General features: G+C 42.8%; 1 protein-coding gene across 1 annotated transcript in view; it reads right to left on the bottom strand.

Annotated features, from left to right (window-relative positions):
* Positions 1 to 21,004, bottom strand: part of LOC145337650 (NACHT, LRR and PYD domains-containing protein 3-like) — a 179,019-nt gene that overhangs the window by 151,232 nt on the left and 6,783 nt on the right. The window contains exons 4-7 of the mRNA XM_080182467.1: positions 17,047 to 17,141; positions 15,757 to 15,920; positions 6,784 to 6,955; positions 6,636 to 6,701 (exon numbers count right to left, since the gene is read on the bottom strand). Of these exons, the coding sequence (XP_080038593.1) occupies positions 6,636 to 6,701; positions 6,784 to 6,955; positions 15,757 to 15,920; positions 17,047 to 17,141 (497 nt within the window). The remainder of the gene's footprint in view (positions 1 to 6,635; positions 6,702 to 6,783; positions 6,956 to 15,756; positions 15,921 to 17,046; positions 17,142 to 21,004) is intronic.

The raw sequence follows: 21,004 nt of genomic DNA, 5'->3' as shown, positions 1-21,004 counted from the left end.
TACCTTGCAGTTTGAGGGCTTTAAACTAAGTAGTGGGGGGAGGGCGGGGTTCAGGGATATCGGGAATTACTAAATCAAAGGTAAAGGAGAGGGTACGAGTGCAGGTTAATGATGAGGACATTCAACTAGTTAAATGAGTCGAGGGCTCAGGACAGGTTAGTAACGTTTCCAGACCATGTAACAGGACACAGAGTATAGAAGGTGGCAGAATCTAACCTCAGACAGAGTAAAAAAGGTGACAAGCACGAGAAGGGAGGTGGTCACTGAAGTGCAGGGAGATGGTCTGGGGAAGGAGAACCAGTTTGCAACAGGTAGGGACAGAGAGTGCAATCAAAAGAATGCACTAACAAATCAGGTCCAGGTAAAAGCTAGCATAAAGACACTTTACCTGAATGCACGTACACTCAAAACAAAGAGAATGAGGTGATGCCACAAATCAGGACAAATGGGTATGATGTAATGGCCATTACAGAAACATGGTTGCAGGGTGACCAGGACTGGGAAATGAATATCCAGGGGTATCAGACATTTAGGAAGGATAGACAGGAAGGAGAAGGAGGCGGGATACCTATGTTCATTAACGATAACATCAGGGCAGTAGTGAGAAATGATATAGGTTCTAAGGAGCAAAATGTGGAATGATATGGGTGGAGATAAGGAATAGTAAGGGGAGAAAGTCACTGATGGGCGTGGTCTACAAGCCCCCAAATAATAACTTCGAGGTGAGGCGGGCTATAAACAAACAAATAATGGATGTATGCAGAAACGGAACGGCAATAATCATGGAGGATTTTAATCTGCAAATTGATTGGTTACCTCAAGTCAGACACGATGGACTTGAGGAAGAGTTCTTAGAATGCTGTCGGGATAGTTTCCTTGAACAATATTTAATGGAACCTACGAGGGAGCGAGTTATCTTGGATCTGGTCCTGTGTAATGAGACAGGTAAAATTAAAGATCTTCTTGTGAGGGATCCTCTTGGATTGAGTGATCACAAGATAGGGTCCCCAACCAGTGTCCTCTGCTTGAACAGAGGGGAGTAAGATAGGATGAGGGCGGAATTGGCTAATGTAGACTGGGAACACAGACTAGTTGGTGGGACAGCTGAGGAACAGTGGAGGATTTTTAAGGAGATTTTTCTCAGTAACCAGCAAAAATATATTCCAGTGATGAAGAAGGAATGTAATAAAAGGGATAATCAGCCGTGGATAACTAAGGAAATAAAGGAGAGTATTAAATTAAAAATCAATGTGTACAGAGTGATCAACACTGGTGAGGAATTAGAAGATTGGGAACACTTTAAAAAAACAACAAAGAACTACTGATAAAGGAAGGAAAGATAGATTATGAAACTAAACTAGCACAAAATATAAAAATTGATAGTAAAAGGTTTTACAAAAATATAAAAAGGAAAAGAGTGGCTAAGGTAAATGTTGGGCCCTTAGAAGACGAGAAGGTGGAGTTAATAATGGGAAATGAGGAAATGGCAGAGGCCTTAAACAAGTTTTTGGTGTCGGTTTTCACGGTAGAGGACACATGGGAATATGACATGATAGCTATTAGTGAAACTTGGCTACAGGAGGGGCAGGACTGACAGCTCAATGTTCCAGGGTTCCAATTTTCAGGCGTGATAGAGACAGAGGGATAAAAGGTGGGGGGGTGGCATTGTTGGTCAGGGAGAATGTTACAGCGGTACTCAGGCAGGATAGATTAGGGAGCTTGTCTACAGAAGCCCCATGGGTGGAGCTGAGAAACAGGAAAGGTATGACCACATTAATGGGGTTGTATTATAGACCACCCAATAGTCAGTGAGAATTGGAGGAGCAAATCAGCAGAGAGATAGCTGACAACTGCAAGAAACACAAAGTTGTGATAGTAGGGGATTTTAATTCTCCACATATAGATTGGGACTCGCATACTGATAAAGGTTTAGATGGGGTAGAGTTTGTAAAATGTGTTCAGGAGAATTTTCTACATCAGTATATAGAGGTGCCAACTAGAGAGGATGCGATATTGGATCTCCTATAGGGAAATGAGTTAGGGCAGGTGATGGATGTGAGTGTGAGGGAACATTTTGGATCCAGTGATCATAATGCCATTAGTTTCAACCTGATCATGAAGTTGAAGTTCTGAACTGGAAAAAGACCAAATTTGATGAAATGAGAAGGGATCTGGGAAGTGTGGATTGGCACAGGCTGTTCTCTGGTAAGGATGGAAATGGAAAGTGGGAGGCCTTCAAAGGAGAAATTTTGAGAGTGCAGAGTTTGTATGTTCCTGTCAGGATTAAAGGCAAAGTAAATAGGAATAAGGAACCTTGTTTCTCGAGGGAGATTGTAACACTGAGATTTTAACACTGATTAAGAGGAAGAGAGAGTTGTATGAAATGTACAGGCAGCAAGGAACAGATCAGATGCTCAAGGAGTATAAAAAGTGCAAGAAGCTACTTAAGAGGGAAATCAGGAGGGCTAAAAGAAGACATGGGGTTGCTTTGGCAGACAGAGTGAAGGAAAATCCAAAGAGCTTCTATAGGAATGTTAGGAGCAAGAGGATAGTGAGGGATAAAATTGGTCCTCTTGAAGACCAGAGTGGTAGACTGTGTGTGGAACCAAAAGAGATTTTTTTTTTGCATCAATATTTACTGAGGAAACGGACATTTTACGGAAATAGGGCAAACAGGTAGGGAGGTCATGGAGCATTTACAGATCACAGGGGAGGAGGTGCTGGCTGTCTTGAGACAAATCAGAGTGGATAAATCCCCAGGACTGGGCAGGGTATTCCCACGGACCTTGAGGGAGGTTAGTGTTGAACTTGCAGGGGCCCTGGCAGACATATTTAAAATGTCAGTATTCACGGGGGAGGTGCCAGATGATTGGAGGGTGGCTCATGTTCTGTTGTTTAAAAAAATGTTCCAAAAGAAATCCGGGAAATTATAGGCCAGTAAGTTTGATGTCGGCAAGTTATTGGAAGGTTTGATAAGGGATAGGATCTACAAATATTTGGATAGACAGGGACTTGTTGGGGAGAATCAACATGGATTTGTGCATGCTAGGTCATGTTTGACCAATCTATTAGAGTTTTTTGAGGAGGTTACCAGGAAAGTGGATGAAGGGAAGGCGGTGGATTTTGTCTACCTGGATTTCAGCAAGGCCTTTGACAAGGTCCCCCATGGGAGGTTAGTTAGGAAGGTTCAGCCACTAGGTATAGATGGGGAGGTAGTAAATTGGATTAGACACTGGCTCAAAGCAAGAATGATGTGGATGTGCCGGCGTTGGACTGGGGTGAACTCTCCATTCACCTGACGAAGAGGGAGTCCCCTCGAAAGCTTGTGAGTTTACTATCAAATAAATCGGTTGGACTAAAACCTGGTGTTGTCAGACTTTTTACTGTTTTCAATGCAAGAAGTCAGAGAGTGGTTGTGGAGGATTGCTTCTCTGAGTGGAGGCGTGTGACTAGTGGAGTGCTGCAGGGATCGATGTTGGGTCCATTGTTGTTTGTCATCTGTATCAATGATCTGGATGATAATGGGGTAAATTGGATCAGCAAATTTGCTGATGATACAAAGATTGGAGGTGTAGTGGACAGTGAGGAAGGTTTTCAAAGCCTGCAGAGGGATTTGGACCAACTAGAAAAATGGGCTGAAAATGCAAATGGAATTTAACACAGACAAGTGTGAAGTATTGATCTGGAGGAGGGAACCAAGTGTATGGTGTCGAAATTTGCTGATGACATCAAGATTGGTGGAACGGCAAATTGTGCGGAGGGTGTGGAGAGCCTGCAGAAGGATCTAGATAGGCTGGGCGAATGAGCCAGGAACTGACAAATGGAATTTAATGTTGGCAAGTGCGAGGTGGTCCACTTTGGTAGGAATAATGGTAGGAAGGATTATTACTTACGTGGCGAAAAACTGCAGCAGGCGATGGTGCAGAGAGACCTCGGGGTCCTTGTGCATGAGTCGCAAAATCCCAGCTTGCAGGTGCAGCAGGTGGTCAGGAAGGCGAATGGGATGCTGGCCTTCATAGCGAGGGGGATTGAATAAAAAAGTAGGGAGGTCTTGCTGCAGCTGTATAGGACATTGGTGAGGCCGCAGCTGGAGTACTGTGTGCAGTTTTGGGCGCCGTACTTACGCAAGGATATTTTGGCCTTGGAGGGAGTGCAGAGGAGGTTTCCTAGGCTGATGCTGGAGTTGAGGGGGTTGAGCTATGAGGAGAGGCTGAATAAACTAGGCTTGTACTCGTTAGAGTTTAGAAGAATGAGGGGAGATCTCATTGAGACGTATAAGATGATGAATGGGATGGATAGGATAGAGGTGGAGCGACTCTTCCCGCTCAAAAAATACAGTAGGACTAGGGGGCACAGCCTCAAGATAAAGGGGGGGGGGCGGTTTAGAACGGAGTTGAGGAGGAACTTCTCCACTCAAAGGGTGGTGAATTTCTGGAATTCTCTGCCCATTGAAGTGGTGGAGGCTACCTCGCTAAATATTTTTAAGACGGGGTTGATGGGTTTTTGATAAGAGAGGGGATTAAGGGTTATGGGGAGAGGGCGGGAATGTGTAACAGAGCCATGACAGATCAGCCATGATCTTATTGAATGGCGGGGCAGGCTCGAAGGGCTAGATGGCCTACTCCTGCTCTTATTTCTTATGTTCTTATGTTCTAAACCAAAGTAGAACGTACAGGGTAAATGGTAGGACTCTGAAGAGTGCAGTTGAACAGAGGGATCTGGGAATACAGGTACAAAATTCCCTAAAAGTGGTGTCATAGGTGGATAGGGTCGTAAAGAGTGCTTTTGGTACATTGGCCTTTATGTTGGAGTATTGAGTATAAAAGTTGGAGTGTTATGGTAAAGTTGGATAAGGCATTGGTGAGGCCAAATTTAGAGTATTATGTACAGTTTTGGTCATCTAGTTACAGGAAGTTTGCAAATAAGTTTGAAAGAGCGCAGAGGAGGTTCACAGGAATATTGCCAGAACTTGAGAAGCTGAGTTACAGAGAGAGATTGAATAGGTTAGGACTTCATTCCCTGGAGGGTAGAAGAATGAGGGGAGATTTGATAGAGTATACAAGATTTTGATGGGTATAGATAGCGTGAATGCAAGTAGGCTTTTTCCACTGAGGCTAGAGGAGAAACAAAAACAGGGGGCATGGGTTAACAGGGAAAGGAGAAAAAGTTTAAAGGGAATATTGGGGTGATTCCTCATGCAGAGAGCGTTGGGAGTGTGGAATGAGCTGCTGGATAAAGTGGTAAATGTGGGGTCACTTTTAACATTTAAGAAAAACTTGGACAGGTTCATAGATGAGAGGGGTGTGGAGGGATATGATCGAAGTGCAGGTCAGTGGGACTAGGCAAAAAATGGTTCGGCACAGACAAGAAGGGCCAAAAGGCCTGTTTCTTAGCTGTAATTTTCTATGGTTCTAAAAGGTTGCTGCACAAGATTAAGGTACAAGAAGTTGGGGATAAAGTGTTAGCGTGGATTGAGGATTGGCTGTCTAACAGGAAGCAGAGAGTTGGAATAAATGGGTACTTTCCCGGTTGGCAGTTGGTGACTAATGGCGTGCCAGAGGAATTGGTGCTGTGGCCTCAACTGTTTACCATATACATAGACAATCTGGAACAGGGGACTGAGTGTAGGGTAACAAAGTTTGCGGATGACATAAAGATGAGTGGGAAAGCAAATTGCGTGGAGGATGCAGAAAGTCTGCAGAGAGATTTGGATAGGCTAAGTGAGTGGGCAAGGATCTGGCAGATGGAGTGTAATGTTAGCAAATGTGAGGTTATCCACTTTGGAAGGAATAATAGTAAAATGGACTATTATTTAAAAGGTGAAAAATTACAACATGCTACTGTGCAGAGGGACCTGGGGGTCCTTGTACATGAATCACAAAAACTCAGTTTTCAGGTGCAGCCGGTGATCAAGAAGGCAAATGCAATGTTGGCCTTTATCTTGAGGGGGATGTCGTATAAAAGCAGGGAGGTCTTGCTGCAATTGTACAAGGTACTGGTGAGGCCGCAACTAGAGTACTGTGTGCAACTTTGGTCCTCTTATTTGTGAAAGGATATATTGGATTTGGAGGGAGTACAGAGAATGTTCATCAGGTTGATACCGGAGATGAGGGTGTTAGCTTATGAGGACACAATGAACTTCTTCTCACAGAGAGTAGTGAATCTTTGGAATTTTATGTCCATTGAAGCAGTGGAGGCTACCTTGTTAAATATGTTTAAGTCACAGGTAGATAGATTTCTGACCAATAAGGGAATTAAGGCTAATGGGGAGCAGGCAGGTAAGTGGAACTGAACCACTATCAGATCAGCCATGATCTTATTGAATGACGGGGCAGGCTCGACGGGCTAGATGGCCTACTCCTGCTCTTATTTCTTACGTTTTTAATGTTGCGTTGATATCAGCCATGGGCCGGTTCAATAATGGAGCAGTTTAGAGAGATCGAGAGGTCAACATTTGCTCCTAATTTTTATGGTGGTGAACCTCTGCAGAACAGATGAGGATGGAAAACAAATTCAAACAATATTTAACCCTGATTCAGAGACTTCGATTTTCTGATTCCCAAATTCTGACAACTAATTATTCAGACTCTTAGAAGTGAAATAATTAGTTTGCAATCTTCATTGTCATCACTTACCTTTTAGGTTACTGGGTATTTCTGATAAACCTTGTCGGATATTCATGTAAACAAATGCATCAGGACCTGATTAAAGGAATTACAATCATGAAATCAGCAATCTGTAATATCAGAAAAATCTGCAATTCACTGTGTGATTTTACTGTACCAAGTATCGATAATTCTCTCAGTATTTTCTCCAACTTTGGTAACCCACGGTGCATTTCCACAAAGGATTCCCACATCACCCTGAGAGCCCGAGAGCCTTTCTCTATCACCAGGTCCAGGAGAAGTTTGGAACAGTCCGCTGGGTTCCCATTGTCTGCCATTTCATTTACTTTCTGTAAAGAATAATAAGAAGCATATTTAAAAACAGAGTGAAAGGTAAACACTGAGATTGAGAAGGAAAGGATCTGTTCAGGGATTTCCCAGTTGTTTTGAGGGCAGGAGACGATCCCTGGACTGGGTCCTGATCCGTTCTGAACACTGAATAAAGATCACATTTTGATTTTGTCCTTAATTTAAACGACATATGAATAAACTAAATGTTTAATTTAAAATAATTTTCAAAGAGAGTGAGAAATCCCAGAGAACCAGCAATAATTTCAATGGGATTAATTTCACCTGAACTTCCATACCCAACATGACATCAGATTCCTGATAGACTATATGATCCACTTTTTTATTATGATGTGGCAGTGTATCATGTCAATAGCAAACACTCAAACCCTGCTGCCGTGTGTGTCGATAGTGGAGGGTGTGAATGTTGGTGTTGGTGAGATGGGCTGTCAATCAGGGGGCTGTTCTGTCCGGGATACTGTCGAACGTGTTGAAAGTTGTTGGAACTGCGGACACCCAGGCGAGTGGAACGATTCCAATACACACTGACTTGCGCCTTTTAGACGATGAATTGGTCTTGGGGAGTGAGGAAGTGAATCACTCGCCACAGAATCTCCAGAATCTGACCTGCTCTCCTCACCAGTATTTTGTGCCTGGTACAATTCAGTTTCAGGTCAGCTACACCGCCCCCCACCCACCCCCCTGTCCCCCCAGCATCGTGATAGAGGGGGATTCAATAATTGTGATGAAATTCAATCGCCAGGGAGGGCGGGGTGGAATCTCTTTTGATGACATTTATAATTGCCTGGCATTTTTGTAGCGCGAATGTTACTTGGCATATAGCAGCACCGGCCTGACTGGTATCCAGGTTTTCTTCCATACGTGTTCTAATTGCTTTGGCAACTGCGGAGTTGCAAATGGTACTGAGTGTCGTGCAATGGTCAGCAAACACCCCTTCTCTGAGAATAAGTTATAAATAGGTCACTGCTACATCTTTCTCTTGCCAGAATATTGCCGGCCCAAAGCATTTACAGTTTAAATTTATTTCAGGTTATTTCATGATATCATTTGGAATGAACTGAATTCGCTGAGGACTGCCATCTGTGATGACAGGGATCGCAATAGACAGTCAAAATAGATCATCTACTGGCTACTGAAACAGAAAAGGTTAGAAAATCACAGCAGGTCTGACAGCATCTGTGGGGAGAGAAAAGTTTTGTGCCCAGATAGTCCTTCGTCAGAGCTCTGATTAGGGGTCATCTAGGCTGGAAATGTTGGCTCTATTCTCTCTCCACAGGTGCGGTCAGACCTGCTGAGATTTTCCAGGGTATTCTGTTTGTTTCACATTGCAGCATCGCAGTATTTTGCTTTAATTCCTGTTTTCACCTACTGGGTTCTTCTGTCTAATAATGTTTGCTAATGTTTCAGCTTTATGCTTTATACTGGAATGTTAAGACACACCGAAACATATTTCATTAAGGATATGGATATTTGGAGCACCTAATGCTTCAGATAGTTAGTTAATCATTCACACCAGCCATGGACCGATCCAACAGGGATGCAGGGGTTTGGATCCGATTCATTGGTTTTCAGGTCACTTCCCTCACGCTTGTTCTGCCGTTTGCTATAAAAACATTGCTGCGTTGAGCCTTCACCAGTCTGACACCTGTTGTTGTGGTACCCCCGGTGCTATCCTCTCCTGCACTGTTCATTCACTCGGACTGATACACTGGCAGTAGCAGAGCAGATGATATGCTGGGCCATTAAGGTTGTAAACAATTCTGCTGTTTGATCACAATGTCCAATGGATGCGCAGTTTTGACTCAACTGATCTGTACAAAACCTATCACATTTAACTCGTTGGTAACACCACACAGCACCTGAAGATGAAGTCGGGACTTTGCCTCCTGATGGGAAGTTTGTTGGTCACTCCGATAACTTTGACCATGTGTATCTGAACAGACAGCCTGATAAGCAGGAGATCAAATAAGTTAAACCCTTTGTCGATTCACTCACAACCTGCCACAGACTCCATCCAGCAGACCTTCAGGGCGTGCCCTGCTCATTCAATAGTGGCATCACTGAGCATGACTTGCAGATGGATATTTAAGCCCCCACCCAGAGTGTATTTCCTGCCCTTGCCATCCTCAGTGCTTCTTCCAAATAATGTGTCACGTGGAGGAGATCTTGTTCATCAGATAGTGGGCACAGGAAGCTTCATTTAATACTCAGATGTCGAGTATCATGTGCTGGAGATTTGCCACTCTTTAAACCCATTAATATCCCCATCATATTTTTCTCACTCATACAGATTTACTTCAATTCCGCCTGTTCAGTTGGTTCCCTAAAGTATTTGGAGGTTGTTTTTTATTTTTCTTCCTTTTCTGTGCCCTCTTTTGTGATGACAGAATGAAAGTTTGTGTTCAATTCATCTGCCATTTTTTTTCATTTTCCGTTACAATTTCCTTGCTTCTGATAATAAGGGACCTCCATTTTCATTTTTTTTCTCTTTGCAGATTTACAGAGGCTTTTACGTTAGTTTCTACTTGTCTGCAATTTTAATCTCATAATCTAAATCATCTGATGAATCATTTTTAATCTTCTTCTGTTGAATTCAAAACATTTCCCATCATCAGCCTTGCTGTCTTTCTATGCCAATTTTATATGGCTCTACATCGGTTTTAATATTATCCCTAATTTATTGAATAAGCCAAGTTTGAGCCACATTTCATCAGTTTTTTTCCCACTGGACAGGAAGTAAGCATTATTGTAATTGATGAAAACGTTGTTTAAATATAAACCATTTCCTATCCACCATCAACCACTTTAGTAAGGTTCCACCATCTATCCTTGATAATTCGCTTCACATACACATTCTTAGTTTCATTTGTTTACATTCAGAGCCCTAGCTTCAGATTCAAATATTTAACTCTCGACCTGAATGAAACATTCTGTCATTTAATGGGTGCTCTTCTCCAAGGGAACTGCACAGGATTGTGAGTTAATCCTTCATTACTCATTGCACAGTATCTGGTTTAGAATAGCCTGTTTGCTGGTTGGCTCCTCAATGTATTTGTCTAAAAAGAACACTCCAGGAACTACACCGTTGTTAGTTTGGTTTTTCAAATCTGTGTGTAAATTTAAGTCATCCATGATTTTAGTTGGACCCTTATTGCATGAATTCTGGATTTCGTGTTTAACACCTTCACTTCTATACCCGACGTAGGCTGCAGCGTTCCATGACGTCAGATCATCAACACCATCAGCTAGGAATAAATGAATAAATATGTTCTGGCCTGGATGGTGACACGCACATCCAGGGAAGAATAAATTAAAAAAAGAGAAGCTCAATCTGTTGATGTTGGGGATTGAGGAGAAAGGGATAAGGAACATTATCTGGTTGTATGCAGTTTCAATATTAAGTTGTCATGCAGTAAAAACAAGGATGTTATCAGAGTTGAGCAATTATTGTTAATGTGAGAATTTGTGAATTTTGGAACACTTTCATTCGGGCAGAGCAGAAAACGGGATGGGTTGGTGCAGATTTTCAAGATGCTGAAAGCAAGTAATGAAATCAATGTGCAGCAACAATGGGGAGTAGCTGGTTTCCTCGTTACCAAAGTTTTCAATTGTGTCCCTTTCCCAATTTTTGTTTGACACATTTCCATCATTCCGACTCTTTCGTATTTTAAACTGCTTTTCTCCCACCTGCCTTTATTACCTCTCACTCTACTTTTTTTTTCACTGCCACTAACACATTTTTATTTCAGAATTATTCCCAAACTGTTTCCTTTTTTGCAGATGCTGACAGATCCTCTGGCTATTTTCACCTCTGCAGATCGTTTTGAGATTGCAATATTTGCTATGTTTCTTCTTTTCTTTCCTATTTTCCAGTTTCCTTCCTGTAAAATTCTACAAATAACTTGTTGCAGTCATTATCATTAGTAGCAGGGGAATAAAATTATTTGGTACTGTGCATTTAACTACGAAATGCTTACTTGAATCTGTGAGATAATCCTTTCTCCTCCCGCAATCAGATTTTTTTTTGACTCAGAACTGAGGTCTACGGTCGACCACATTAGTGACGAGGATTACATTTTTTAACATAGAACATAGAACATTACAGCGCAGAACAGGCCCTTCGGCCCACGATGTTGCGCCGAACAAAAAACAATGACCCACTAACCTAAACCATTCCCTTTTCGTCCATAAACCTATCCACGGATCTCTTAAATGCCCCCAAACTAGGCGCATTTACAACTGCAGCAGGCAGGGCATTCCAATCCCTCACCACCCTCTGGGTAAAGAACCTACCCCTGACATCCGTCCTATAACTACCACCCCTTAATTTAAAGCCATGCCCCCTCGTGCTAGCTTTCTCCATCCGAGGAAAAAGGCTATCACTATCCACCCTATCTAAACCTCTAATCATCTTGTATGTTTCAATAAGATCCCCTCTTATCCGCCTTCTTTCCAGCGAAAACAACCTCAAATCCCTCAGCCTCTCCTCATAGGACCTCCCCTCCATACCAGGCAACATCCTGGTAAACCTCCTCTGCACCCTCTCCAAAGCCTCCACATCCTTCTTGTAATGTGGGGACCAGAACTGCACACAGTACTCCAAGTGCAGCCGCACCAGAGTTGTGTACCAGAGTTTTTGGTAGTGTTGTCTTTCAGATGAGACGATTACACAAGATACAACCTGCCCATTCCAGTGGATGATAAATGTCACACAGCCCCATTTTAGAGGAGTCAAAGAGTTGTGCCCCAATCAACATCGTACAAAGATACATTATATGTTCATTATCACATTGTTACCTACGGGAATTTGATGTATGAAAATTGTCTGACATGTTTCCTGTAATACAACAACTACAACTCAAAATACCTTATTGAATACAAGGAGATTGGAGATGGGTAGACATGATGAACAACTTTTAAACACAAAATATTTTATATGATTGTGTAATTGAAGATGCCTCAGTACAAAATAATTATTGGAGGAAGCAATTGGATGAAGGGGCTGGATTGGGTACACCAGACCTATCTCTCACCCATTGTCCTTCATGGTGGTAAAGGCATAGGCTTTGGACGTTCTGTTAACGGAGTGTTCGTGATTTGGTTCACTGCATCTTTACAAAGTGCTCATGCTGACATTGTGACATGGGATGATTTTTTTTAAGAATAAATTCCATGCAAATCAAGTGGGTAGCTTTATTCTAGATGGTGTCTAGCTGCTTAGATAATGTTGAACACAATAATCTATGATTCTAGAGTGTATTCCGTCACATTGTCCCATTTTTGCCTTGTGGATTATTTGCAGACTTTGGCAATTCAGGAAGTGAGCCTTGCAGCAAAATTCCCAGCCTCTCACCCTTCCAGTTAAGTTTGTATTGAATTGTAACCCTCATGGTTATTGAAGAGGAGATTCAGCAATGGTAACGTGACTTAGTGTCAAACAGGGATGGAGTTGTGTGGCAGGAATATCACTAATCATTAACAACATTGGATACTGTCCAGCTCCTGATATTGAGGAGTTACAGATTAAGTTGTACATTTTAATGTCAACTGTAAACACCTCCACTTTTGACCAATTGATAGCAGATAGTTCATGAAACAGCTGGATATATTTTCAGAGAACGTTGAGTAACTCTAGTCGCGGGAACCGTGGTGCACGAAGGCTGTGGTGAACCTAGTCAGGAGGAAAAGGAAGGTGTACAAAAGGTTCAGGGAGCTAGCAGATGTTAAGGATCTTGAGGAGTATAAGGATTGTAGAAAGGAGCTTAAAAGGGAAATTAGGAGAGCCAGAAGGGGTCATGAGAAAGCCTTGGCAGGTCAGGTTAAGGAGAATCCCAAGGCCTTCTATAAATATGTAAAACGTAGAAGGAGGAGAAGAGAAGGGATAGGACCTGTAAAAGGTGAAGGGGGAAAGGTCTGTGTGGAACCAGAAGAAATGGCAGAGGTGCTTAATGAGTACTTTGCCTCAGTATTCACGGTGGAAGCTGATCTGGGAGATTTTGCTACAGGTTTGCAGCAGATGGAAAAGATTGAGTTTGTGGATATTAAGGAAGAGGATGTGTTAGAACTTTTGAATTCTATCAAGATAGATAAGTCGCCGGGACCAGATGGGATGTACCCCAGGATACTGTGGGAGGCGAGGGAGGTGATTGCAGAGCCCCGGCGATGATCTTTGCGTCGTCAGTGGAGACGGGAGAGGTTCCGGAGGATTGCGGATGTGATTCCTATTTTCAAGAAAGGGAACAGAGATAGCCCGGGAAATTACCAACCGGTGAGTCTGACCTCAGTGGTTGGTAAGCTGATGGAGAGGCTTCTGAGGGACAAGATTTATGAGCATTTGGAGAGGTTTAGAATGATCAGAAATAGTCAGCATGGTTTTGTCAAGGGCAGGTCGTGCCTTATGAGCCTAGTTGAGTTCGTCGAAAATGTGACTGAACACATTGACGAAGGAAGAGCAGTGGGCGTGGTGTACATGGACTTCAGCAAGGCGTTTGATAAGGTCCCCCATGCAAGACTTCTTGAGAAGGTGAGAGGGCATGGGATCCAAGGGGCTTTGGCCTTGTGGATCCAGAACTGGCTCGCCTGCAGAAGGCAGAGAGTGGTTGTGGATGGGTCTTTTTCTGCATGGAGGTCAGTCACCAGTGGAGTGCCCCAGGGATCTGTTCTAGGACCCTTGCTGTTTGTCATTTTCATAAATGACCTAGATGAGGAAGTGGAGGGATGGGTAAGTAAGTTCACCGATGACACGAAGGTCGGTGGTGTTGTGGATGGTCTGGAAGGATGTCATAAGTTGCAGCAGGACATAAATAGGATGCAGGACTGGGCGGAGAAGTGGCAGATGGACTTCAACGCGGATAAATGTGTAGTGGTCCATTTTGGCAGGACCAATGGGATGAACGAGTACACTATCAAGGGTCTTAGCAGTGTTGAGGAGCAAAAGGATCTTGGGGTCCGGGTCCACAGGACTCTTAAATCGGCCTCGCAGGTGGAGGATGTGGTCAAGAAGGTGTATGGTGTACTGGCCTTCATTAATCGAGGGATTGAGTTTAGGAATCGGGAGGTAATGCTGCAACTTTATAAGACCCTTGTCAGGCCTCACTTGGAGTACTGTGCGCAGTTCTGGTCGCCTCACTATAGGAAGGACATAGAAGCTATTGAGAGGGTGCAGAGGAGATTTACAAGGATGTTGCTTGGATTGGGAGGCATGCCTTATGAGGATAGGTCGAGGGAGCTGGGACTCTTCTCCCTGGAGAGACGAAGGTTGAGAGGCGACCTGATAGAGGTTTATAAAATGTTGAGAGGAATAGATAGGGTGGATTCTCAGAGTCTATTTCCCCGGGTTGAAATGGTCGCTACGAGAGGACACAGATTTAAGGTGCGGGGAGGCAAGTACAGAAGAGATGTTAGGGGTAAGTTTTTCACTCAGAGGGTGGTGAGTGAATGGAATCGGCTGCCGTCAGTGGTGGTGGAGGCGAACTCGCTGGGGTCTTTTAAAAGACTTCTGGATGAGTATATGGGGTTTAATGGGATTGGGGGTTATAGATAGGTCTATGGATTGGTAGGTATGCAAGTGATCGGCGCAACTCGTGGGCCGAAGGGCCTGCTGGTGCTGTAGTGTTCTATGTTCTATCAGTGCCATGGGTCTGCCCTGATTGACCTCGAAGAATCGCAGCTATCATTGTGCTCGGTATGACTGCAATCATTGAAGAGATTTGCCCAGTTCCCATTCATTTCCATCGCCTTAGCATTACTCAACAGAGTTCAATCAAATAATGTCGTGATGTCAGAGGCAGACACTCGTGTTGGTCAATGAATGGACCACGGGTTTAAAGAGATCAGGAGTAAAGTGATACTGGCAGCACCTAAATGAACTTCAATTATCGTGTTATTACATATCTAAAGTGTATTTATTTATGTTATTTATGTTAACAATGCAATGAAGTGACTGTAAAAATCTCGTCACAGTCACTCTCCAGCGCCTGTTCAGGTACATTGAGGGAGAATTTCGCATGGTTATTGCACCTAAACATCACGCCTTTCAGATTGTGGGAGGGAAGTTGGATACCCGATGAAACACACACAAAAACTCGGCAGCACAATTCCAAAGTAGTTCGCAGTACAGCCTCATAGCGCCAGGGACCTGGGTTCAATTCCCAGCTTGGGTCACTGTGTTCAGTCTGCATGGTCTCCCCATGTCTGCGTGGGTTTCTTCTGGGCGCTCTGGTTAGGTGCATTGGCCATGCTAAATTCGCCCTCCATGCTAAAGGCACTGGAGTGTGCCAACTAGGGGATATTCACTGTCACTTCTTTGCAGTTTTAATGCAAACCTACTTTTGACAATAACAGATAAACTTTAAAACGTGGAGAACGTGCAGACACCACGTAGACGATAACTCAAGCCAGGAATCGAACCTGGGTTCCCAGCTCTGTAAGCAGCAATGCTAACCACTGTGCCACTTTGCCTTCCTATATTGCAAAGTATCTGCAACTTTAAATCACTGGCAATGACCCATTTTATCTCTGCCACTCAGTGGGAGGAGGCTTGTGGAATGCAAATTTTCCATATGGGTTTTTCCTGTTTTGGGCAAATGGGATAGACATTTTTTTACATGTTGTTGGATAGATGCCAGCATTGTAGCTGTACTGGAGCAGTTGTCTCTTTTAGGAGAGTAGCAAGAGTGACCCTGGCTTCTTACTGTTCAGCAAATTATTTTTCCTCTAATTTCATCAGGTCTGTGACGTTAAAATGGACAAAATCAGTAAACCCACTATATCCTGGACTTACATGACTTTCTTTCACACCAATATGATCACATGTTGTGAACATCAAACAGAGTCTCGCCACTCCCTCAATCGCCTGTTCCAGTCTGTCGCGGTAGAATTTGGTCAACGGCAACAGTTGGTCATCTTCACAGTTTCTCAAGAACTCAGTGATTTTAGAGTTTGGATCTGCGAACAGAAATTGGAAAAAAAAATGAATCACCATGATTTCCTATCTAGGCTGTTTCAATTTCCCGTAAACTTAAAACAACTCACTGAAATCTCATGTAAGCCAAATTATCACCCATCTTTCAGAAAACATTCATGATATTTATCTGATTTGTCAATAAAACACGTATAACCAGCCGAGCTCCAAATCAATTAATACCCCTGATTAATAAGAAGCAATTCATCTCAAATTACTAATTTCAATTACCCTTTATCAGGAAATGTTTTTGCATTTAGAAGCATTTTCTAACGTCATTCCTGAAAGATTTTGCCTTTTTTTTAAACTGCAATTTCCATAGCCAGGATTGGTCTATTCAGGAGCTTGTCTCGCTTGTAACATAACTTCTATCCCTACATGCCTCTGGACATAAAATCCATCATTAATCTGTTTGTTTTACTGTTTGCTCCCTTTTCATGATCTTCTAACAATCTATATTCAGGAATTCCCAAGGTCCTGTAAAGCTTCCAAGTTTCTAGTTTTTTCCCCCATTTGGAAAGGGTTAGGGTTCTATCCCTTATTGAAAGTAGACGATCTGATATTTGCCTGCATTTTAATCTATTTGCCACAAACGTGCCAATTCATTGAACTTACTGACATCTCTTTGCATATTGCCAGCTATACTGACTATAATGTTTCAATAACTTTCTGTCATAATCAGTTTCATATATGCACTTTTTTAGTCCATCATCAAGGCTGTCAATAAATTTGGTTGGTAATTGTGAGCCTAACACAGATGCTTCTGGAACACAACAAGATGCATCCTGACAGTCAGCCTAATGTCCATTCACCTCATCTCTATCCCATGTTCTTTCCACTAATTTCAAAACGAGGTCGTAAATTTCCTTCAATTTCATGACAGAAATTTTAAGAAACTCTGTCCGAATGCCTTCTGGATATCCATGTAAATAATGCCCATTGACATGCGCTAGACTTTGCCTTCAGCACAACTTCATTATATCAGTTTAACTGGTTTATAATTCACTGCCGTATATTCTTCTCTGTTCCTTGTGTGAACTGCAGGTTCATGAATGAGGTCTGGATTCATTAACAGGACGGTGAAAACTTGGGAGTGTTTTCTGAACCTACCATTGTACAATGTCAATCTTTTTGAAGATATTGGATATTCTCCGCTGTTGAAACCTGCAGCCATTTTTGTGACAGATGTTTTCGACTCTGGTGCTCTGAAATAAACAAATCCATAGCAGGGTTAAATGGAAACTCTGAAGTGAAAATATTTTAATTGTATCTTTAAGCAGCAATGTGATTTCCAAAATTTACATGGGGACTATCTTTCGGTATTTACAATCTCACAAACACCATGTAGATATATATAACAAATAGATCTGAAGGTGTCCCCACCGCCTTAGTACTGTTTGTGCTGCCTCTTCAAAAAATCATCTTGATCTCATTAGCCCTTAAAAATCCCTGGCCCATGTCCAGCCTCCCATTTCTCCAAACCACATGACGATAACTTTATCTGCTAAATGTAGACACCATTTTGTTGGATCTTGTTTGAATACATCTAACTCGGTTTTCATCTACGCCAAAGTCCTGGAACAGCTTTTACCAGAGTCAAACATTACATCCGAAATAAGTTGGTCGGTGAAATATCGTCAGCGGACTCTATGTCTCTGAAGCCTTCGGCACAGTTGATCACATGATTATCCTCTTCTCTGCTTTCCAGCTGAATGGAAATTATCTCTGTCTATATGTTTATCCAGTAAATCACAGAGCACATATCACTAGCATTTGCTTATCTTCCCAATCCCCGTCCTTGGAGTCCCATGGGGTGGGCTATCTGTTTCTCATAAACATTTTGCTTGTCACAAATAAAAAATAGTGTCACACATGCAAGATCTTACAAACTTGCTTCTTGTATCCTAACTTCTCATTAACTCTCGATCCTTGTAGACTGGAATTTCAATCGAGCTTTTCAAATATGTCCACTGACTCACCCTTCCCAGCCAGATGAGATAGTTCAGTCTTAGAGTCTGGCAATATTTCCGCACCCCTTATTTGGATTCTTCTACACATGGGCCCCTTGCCTTCAGCTGCCAAGAGACTAAGCTCTGGAATACTCATTACAAACGTGTTTGAGCCTGTGGAACCCTTTCTTTAATCGAGATACTCATTAAGGATCGGAACAAACTGGTTGATTATTGGGAGGCATAGTGGCAGAGTGGCTAACACCGCTGTCTCACATTTCCAACGACCTGCCTTTGATTCGCAGCTTGGTCACTGGCACAATCTCCAGAGCAATTACGTCCTTCCTGTAATATGGTGACAAAAGCTGCAGTCCAATACTCCAATTATGGCCCCACCAGTGATCTACAAATTCCAACACAAATTCCTTACTTTCATATACTAAACAAAGAACAAAATAATGAAGAAAATTACAGCAAGGAACAGGCTCTCTGGCCCTCCAATCCTGCACCGGCCATGCTGCCCGACTTAACTAAATGCCCTACCCTTCCGGGGACCATATCCCTCTATTCCCATCCTACTTATGCACTTGTCAAGACGCCCTTAAAAGTCACTACCGTATTTGCTTCCACTACCTACCCCGGCAGTGAAATCGAAGCACCCACTACTCTCTGTACAAAAAAATCTTATCCATACATCTCTTTAAACATTGCTTCTCGCACCTTAAACGTTTGCCACCCTGGGAAAAATCTTCTTACTGTCCACTCTGTCCATGCCTCTCATAATCTTGTAGACTTCCATCAGGTCTCCTCTCAACCTCCCTCGCTCCAATGAGAACAAACCAAGTTTTTCCAACCTCTCCTCATAATGAATGCCCTCCATACCAGGCAACATCCTGGTAATCTTTTCTGAACCCTCTCCAAAGAGGATACCAATATCCTTCTAGTAGTGGGGTGACCAGAATTGAATGTTATATTCCCAGTGTGGCTTAACTAAGGTTCTATAAAGCTGCAACATGACTTGGCAATTTTTAAATTCAATACCCTGGCCAATGAAGGCAAGAATGCCGTTTGCCTCCTTTACGACTTTCCCTACCCGCATTGCCACTTTCAGTGACCTGTGTACCTGAATCCAGATCTCTTTGTCTATCAATGCTCTTAAGTGTTCTGCCACTTGCTGTATATTTCCTATCTGTATAATTAGATCTTCGAAAATGCATTAACTCACATTTGTCCGGATTAAACTCCATCTACCAACTCTCCGCTCAAGTCTCCAACTGATCTATATCCTGCTATACCTTCTGAGAGTCCGCAAACTTACTAATCAATCCAGTTACATTTTCCTCCAAATATATACATAATATAATAATATATATAATATACGACATAATATATTATATACATTATCTATATATCGGTCCCAGCACTGATCCCTGAGGAAAGCTACTTGTCACAACCTTCCTTTCAGAAACGCACCTTTCCACTACTACCCTCTGTCTTATTTGACCAGCCAGTTTTATATCCACCTTTCCAGCGCATCTCTGATCCCGACTTCACCTGCTGCACCAGTCTGCCATGAGAGACCTTGTCAAATGCCTTACTGATGTCCATGTAGACAGCACCCATTGCCCTACCCTCATCAATCATCTTTGTCATTGACAAATACTTCCGTCAATGAAGGAGAACATTCAATATGCTTCCCTACAACCTTGTCAAATTGAACTGATGCCTTTAGGAACCAGTGTGCTTCAATACAAAGATCTTCATCTACGACCCTTAGTATTTTTCCAATTTATTGTATATTCCTGATAATTATTTTATCACCATAATTGCATGTCTCTCATTTCTCTGTGTTAAAGTTCATCTACAACTTCCCCACCATTCCACCAACGCACCTAGATTGTTTTGAAATTACAGATATCCTCTACAATATTCACTGCTCGGTCAATCTTTTTGTCATCTGCAAATTTCCCAATCGTACCCCCTGCCCTCCGGCCCCATGTCTCCCATCCCCGCGAACGCCCCCCCCCCCACCCCCCAGCCCCCAATGTTCAGGTCCAAACCGTTAATATGTTACAGAAAACGTCAGAAGTGCCCACACCGAGCCCTGTGGAAGACCAACTTTCCACTCAATGATCCTTCATTGATGATTCGTTTATCGATCATTATCTTTGTTCCATGTTACTGAGACACCATTGGAAGCAGTTTTCTACATTACACCGGATCACATGGGCTTTTACTTTTTGACCAATCTGCCATGTGGGACATCATGAAATGACTTGCTACCTTCCATGTGCACAACATGCACTGCACTACCTTCATCAGCTCTTCTTGTCACTTCCTCAAAGAATTTAGTCACATTTGTGAGGCAAGACCCTCCTTTAAAACATCCATGTTTACCATCCCGACAAGGCAACGCCTTTCTACATGAGAGTTAATCCGATCTCTAAGCATTGAATCTTCTGATATGGCCACGACCAGAATAAGACTAACTGGCCTATCGTTGTTTGGCATTTCCATCATTTGTTTTAACAATGGAAATAGGTTTGCATTTTTGCAGCTCTCCAGTTACATCGCCCCTTCTTCCTCATCCCCACCCCAAAAATAAAAAAAAACTCTGAGGATTGGAAAATCATTCTCAGTGTAGTCAGTGGATTGGAAGATGGTCTGAAATTCGCTGGGAGGTTGAGTGGTTGTAGTTCCATCCACTGAACTGTAGGTGAGGCGGTAGATTTATCCATCAACTGGGGAGTGTGTTGCCTTATCTTGGATGGAGGAGCTAATCTTGTGGTGGAGAAAATCCTTTTCTCTCATGAAACACTGAGAGGTTAATAGACTGGTCACGTGGTGCGAATACAGACGGGGCCCGTGGGAAATGTTAGATCTTTGTGTGGTCAGGTGAATGTCCGGTGGATGGACAGTCACGGGGATGGTCAGTTGCTTGGAAGGTGTTCAGTTGTGCTGTTGTCAGATGGTGAATAAGGTGGTTATGGTGTGTTAGATTTTCAATGGTTTCATTACTTGGCAGCACTCAGTCGGATTGTCAGTCGGGTAGTTAGTGGGGCATTCCGGTGTTTGGGTGTGGTCAATGAGGGTTGGTTTGCAGTGGGAAATTCAGATGG

This window comes from Carcharhinus amblyrhynchos, unplaced genomic scaffold, assembly GCF_965287045.1.
Source record: "Carcharhinus amblyrhynchos unplaced genomic scaffold, sCarAmb.v2.hapA scaffold_55, whole genome shotgun sequence".
Lineage (NCBI taxonomy): Eukaryota > Metazoa > Chordata > Chondrichthyes > Carcharhiniformes > Carcharhinidae > Carcharhinus > Carcharhinus amblyrhynchos.
The sequence above is the reverse complement of the archived record's forward strand: the minus strand, read 5'-3'. Positions and strand labels throughout refer to the sequence as shown.